Source organism: Arachis ipaensis, chromosome B10 (genome assembly GCF_000816755.2).
Source record: "Arachis ipaensis cultivar K30076 chromosome B10, Araip1.1, whole genome shotgun sequence".
Taxonomy (NCBI): domain Eukaryota; kingdom Viridiplantae; phylum Streptophyta; class Magnoliopsida; order Fabales; family Fabaceae; genus Arachis; species Arachis ipaensis.
In genome coordinates, this window is record NC_029794.2 from 107,516,986 (window position 1) to 107,522,149 (window position 5,164).

The following is a 5,164-nucleotide window of genomic DNA, read 5'->3' on the forward strand; positions in this document are numbered from 1 at the left end:
AAAATTATTGGGGTCGGTTTTTTTCTGGCTTAAGGTAAAGTCACCTGAGAATTTAAAAGATAAAAGTCACACTTACGAAGCATTTGAAAATTAGTTTGCGTTTCTCATTAGGCAAAGTCAGTGCATTCTTACTTAATTGGAAATTTGGAATTCTGATATTTTGCTAATGTATGAATGTAAGATACGTTTGACTTTTTCATTTGGATCGTTTATAAGACATCTTCGGGTCAAACATGTTACAATTGAATAGTGACATGAAACATTAATCTTGGTGGGCACAACATATTCGATGCAAGTGCACTACTATCTTACAAGTGGCCTAATTTCTGATATGATTAACAAAACAAAAATATAAAAAAGAAAAAACCCTTTCCCTTTGGTTTTGATGTTTAATTTAGAGAAATTACGGAGGCTGTTGAACAAGAAAATATATAATTAAAGATGTTAAATAATAAAAGATCACATTTTATAAAAAAATTTAAAAAATTATTTTTAATTATATTTAACGTTCTACTTTAAGGCAAATAGTAGCCATAACACTCGTGGAAATTGGAGGAATCAAGAAATGGGTAATATATGAAAAAAAATCTCAATTAAATAAAGGGTCATGTTAAATAATAATAATAATAATAAGGTTATTATTATGATGTATTTCAAAACTATTAAGAACCCAAGCAAGAGTGGATTTTGGCCAATCTCCAGTTTATTGAGGATTTGGAAAGGACAAAGACACATCCACAAAAGTTGGCAGCTTCATCACCAAACGCAAAGAAGCTTCCATTTTTGAATCTCAAACGGCCTTTTTTCTCCGTACATCAAACATTTCTGGGGTTCGTTGATCCCCAAATCGTCTAATTTGACTTTTCGCCTCCTTTTTCATCTAATTCTCTGCTATTTGAACGATTACTGGTGTGACCCGTGATGGGTCATTCCCTTTGATCATTAACACAAACGGGTTTTTGAAAAGGGGAAATTTTTATCTTGATTTGTTGTACTTCTTGTTGCCCTTGTTCACTGCAAACAAGTACGAACGCTCCTTGTTGAAGCCACAGTTGGGTCACAAAAGATGAATGCTTCTACAGATGATGAACACGACGTGGAAAATGGCAAGTTTATAAGAAGTAATAGGGGAGTTAAACTCAGCAATCAAGCTTTGTTGTCTGGAATTGCTTATTGCCTTTCTTCATGCGGCATGATATTGGTTAACAAGTTTGTGCTTTCAAGCTACAATTTTAATGCAGGGATATCCTTGATGTTGTATCAGGTAATTGGTTTCCCCTTGATGTTTTCCTCTTTTTATGTATTATTTTTGTTTCTTGTATAGTTTGATGAGGTAATTGGTGATGTTTGTTTGGATGCAGAATTTCATTTCGGTGGTTATTGTTGCTACACTTAGCCTTCTTGGTTTAGTCTCAACTGAACCTTTGACATGGAAATTGATCAAAGTATGGTTGCCTGTGAATGTTATATTTGTTGGAATGCTTGTTACAAGCATGTTTAGGTATGTAGTCTTCAGTTTTCTTTGCTACTGTAAATTTATAGTACTTTCCTTCCCTCCTTCATTGGAATATATTGATCTTTTTCCAATATAGTGACTGGTTTTTCTACCAAGCAATGTTTCGTTTATATGTCTTTTCAAATTATTATTATTTTATTATTATTAGATATGGGGAATTTCATTGAAAGTTTGGTTGCATCAATTGTAGAGAAGACAGTAGAATCTCCCCTTTAGGTGATTTCGGCACGTGTGACGGACACTCGAACAGTCCTTGTAAGGAGAATAGAATCATTGATCAGATAGAGAATACTTCAATAATTAGACATGAGGGAGAACAAGAAAACCATAGGAAAAATTATCAGATTTAATTGTTAGTGAGTTAAATGTTAGTATGGTTTATGATCTGTGGGATCACTTGAACTATGTAGTCTACCTTACCTAATGGGAGTAGGCTTGGTTGTTTTATTTTGCCGAATAAGCTCGGAGAAATTTTGTTTGAATGAGTAAAGCAATATAGTCATGAAATGAAAATAGTGCAAGGAAAATTTTGTTCTTATCCGGAGATTCTCAAAATCATAAAGGATGCTAACTTTTTGTTGTGAAATATGTAATCTAGATTACATATTGAGGTTGCAACAGAGTCTCTCTTGCTTAGTAGCATTGTTTTGCTTATCATGATTTGTTTATGTGCAGTTTGAAATACATTAATGTAGCCATGGTGACAGTCCTGAAGAATGTTACTAATGTTATAACTGCACTTGGTGAGATGTACTTGTTCAATAAGCAACATGACAACAGAGTCTGGACTGCCCTTTTTTTAATGGTATGTTTGCATGCATCTCCCACAACCATTATTATTGCCGATATCTTCTCCGTTCAAATTGTCAAACGATGTAATCACTATAATAGGAGATAATTTTTTTAATCAGAACAAAAATAGTGATCAGTCTGATTAGCACTTGGTGCCTCTTTCTTCAACGTGATTCCCTTTCCTCTTGCAGATCATTTCAGCAGTGACTGGGGGGATTACTGATCTCTCTTTCAACGCAACTGGCTATGCTTGGCAGACATTAAACTGTTTCTTAACAGCATCATATTCTGTGAGTATTTCATTTTGTGAATTCAACTTCACCATTGTAATCTTCCTTGTTTTCATGCAACCTCAAGGTCACAGGATCAAGCTGTGAAATCAGCCACTAATGCTTGTAATAGATTAGGCTGCCTATATTTTAAATTTTTTTTTTAATGTGTTTTGATATGGTATACTTCAGTGTAGGTGAAGTGAAGTAACCAATTTATGCAATCAAACCTTTTCTGTTCAAAAGCAAACCATTTTTCAACTATCCCTTCTTGCATTGGAAAGATTTCCTGATTTTTAAGGGTCATTTGGTTCTCCTTTTAACAGGGGAGCTTTTAAAAGAATCATTTAGAATTTTCTCATGAATAAATGTAGATAGCGCCGATTGTTGGCTTAGTCAACTTTGCTGATTATTTGGTTGTTTTTTATTTTATTGCTGCAGCTGACCCTACGAAGGGTCATGGATACAGCAAAGCAAGTTACTAAATCTGGAGACTTAAATGAATTCTCGATGGTCTTGTTGAACAACACCCTTTCAATGCCTTTGGGAATTTTCCTGATTTTGGTTTTCAATGAGGTGGATTATCTCTTAACAACGTGAGTTTTTCTCCTATTTTTTCTCTTATCTTTGCATGACTCGAAACTATTGTATCGCATCCTAAGTTTTCGTTCGCTTTGTGTTTGTGTTGTGTTTCTTTATACAAATACACATATCTGCAATCTGAATCTCCGGAAGGTGCTTTATACGGTGCTATTTTTCTGCATATCTTATTAAATTTTTGGTATTTCAATTGACAGGCCACTTCTGAGATTACCTAGCTTTTGGCTGGTGATGACCTTAAGCGGCTTTTTGGGTCTAGGAATTAGCTTCTCATCCATGTGGTTTCTTCATCAGACAGGGGCTACGACTTACAGGTTTTATATTTCGTTTTAGTTTCGCTGCCGACAAGCCATAAAGTCAACTGTAGTACTCTCTTGAAAAATAAAAGAATAAAAGACAAACTCAACTTGTTAAAATTTAAAACTCAGACTGGTTAGGAATAATTGTGAAACAGTAGTTTGTTGTTGTCTAGATTTGAATCCTTAATGCCAGAAGTGTGTCTGTTTTAATTGATTGGAGCTGTTAGTATGTTGACGTAACTAATTGGCGGTATGCCATTTGCAGCCTTGTAGGTTCGTTGAATAAGATCCCACTTTCAGTTGCAGGCATCCTTCTGTTTCATGTTCCAACTAGTTTGCAGAATTCTGCTAGCATTTTCTTTGGTTAGTTCTTTGTTTACATTTGCATTATTATTATGATAGTTCTGTATTTTGTTTTGTTTCGCTGCTGAAATGTGTGTGGAATTCGTAGGTCTTTTGGCTGGAGTGTTTTTTGCGAGGGCCAAAATCCGGGAGAGATCGCAATCCTGAGAAAAGGTAGAACCATAGAATCCTATAGTTAAGTTTGTACTAGAAGGAAGCATTCATTCCCCAGTTATAGAATTTGATTTTTTGGGTGAAGTTGGAAGTTCAATCCATGTATAGCTGTGAGGTTTTGTCAAAGAGTTGATGGTGTTGGAGAAAAAGCTACTCGGCGGCGTTGGATGGTTCATCATCACTGCCATTCCATCAAGGATTTGTGGATGGAGAAGCTTTGGGAAAAGAGAAAAAAAAGGAAATAAAAAATGTGACTAACCTTTCTGAGTTTGATTGATTCTTGTACCATAAAGAACTTCCATTGTATCCTTGTATTATCACGTTACGATTTGTTTGATATGATTGAAAATTCTCAGGGAAATCAAAAGGTGGTTAATATTTCATTCGTTTGAACTTTCTCTCCTTTTTTCGTTCTTGTTAATGTGACACATTGTTATTCTACTACTATATCATTTACCTTTTTCCATTTATCTGGCTATTTATAATAGAGTGAATACCCCATCCGGCCCTGACAATTATCTCGAAAGGACAACGAGGTCCCCAGGAAAAAAAAAACACCCAATCCGGCCCCTGATAATTTTTTTTGGGACTGATTAGCCCTTGTGCCAAAAAAAATAATATTGATTTTTTTTTTGGCACAGGGACCTCGTTGTCCTTTCGAGGTAATTGTCAGGGGCCGGGTTGGATTTTTTTTTTGTCAGGGGCCGAATTGGGGTTTTTTTTTGTCAGGGGCCTCATTGTCTTTCGAGATAATTGTCAGAGACTGATTTGGGTTTTTCTCTTATAATATATTAATAGAAAAATTGAGTATGTTTCACAGTTATCTTCAAAAAACATGGTGGATTGAAACATCTAATATTATTACACAACTTTTTTCCTAGATAACAGTATTATTTTTCATGGATTTGGCTATGGTGGTGAGAGTATAAGTGGTTCTTAAAGGATATTTTAAAATGATTTAAATGTGTGGTTGTTGTGCAATCGTACAAGTTAGTTTGTGAATTTATATTCTCACCCAAAGTTTATAATAATTACAAAGAGGCCTGAATCATTAATGAAATTTTCTTTATTTGGATGCAATTAGGGATAGATTAGGTGTTTAGACTTTTTACAACTTGAGCCTTTAATAGACATTCCTATAAAAGAACTAACATTTTCAGTTCTATATATAA

The 5,164-nt window shown here is 34.5% G+C and overlaps 1 protein-coding gene across 2 annotated transcripts; it reads left to right on the top strand.

The window, feature by feature from the left end:
• LOC107623886 (GDP-mannose transporter GONST1) lies at positions 643–4,382 on the top strand. 2 transcript variants are annotated; one of them, XM_016326284.2, is made up of 9 exons: positions 643–1,264; positions 1,362–1,501; positions 2,192–2,321; positions 2,500–2,598; positions 3,019–3,173; positions 3,375–3,491; positions 3,742–3,839; positions 3,928–3,992; positions 4,078–4,382. In XM_016326284.2, the coding sequence occupies exons 1-8, from the start codon at positions 1,067–1,069 to the stop codon at positions 3,984–3,986; spliced, it is 996 nt and encodes a 331-aa protein (XP_016181770.1). In that variant the 5' UTR covers positions 643–1,066; the 3' UTR covers positions 3,987–3,992; positions 4,078–4,382. The 2 variants fall into 2 exon arrangements, with proteins under 2 accessions (XP_016181770.1, XP_016181769.1); XM_016326283.2 differs by having other exon boundaries at positions 644–1,264; positions 3,928–4,382.

Coding starts and splice junctions, on each gene's coding strand:
- LOC107623886 (XM_016326284.2), top strand. CDS start 1,067: ATGAATGCTTCTACAGATGATGAACACGACGTGGAAAATGGCAAGTTT. Junction 1,502..2,191: donor CTTGTTACAAGCATGTTTAG/GTATGTAGTCTT, acceptor GTTTATGTGCAG/TTTGAAATACATTAATGTAG. Junction 3,840..3,927: donor TTCTGCTAGCATTTTCTTTG/GTTAGTTCTTTG, acceptor TGGAATTCGTAG/GTCTTTTGGCTGGAGTGTTT.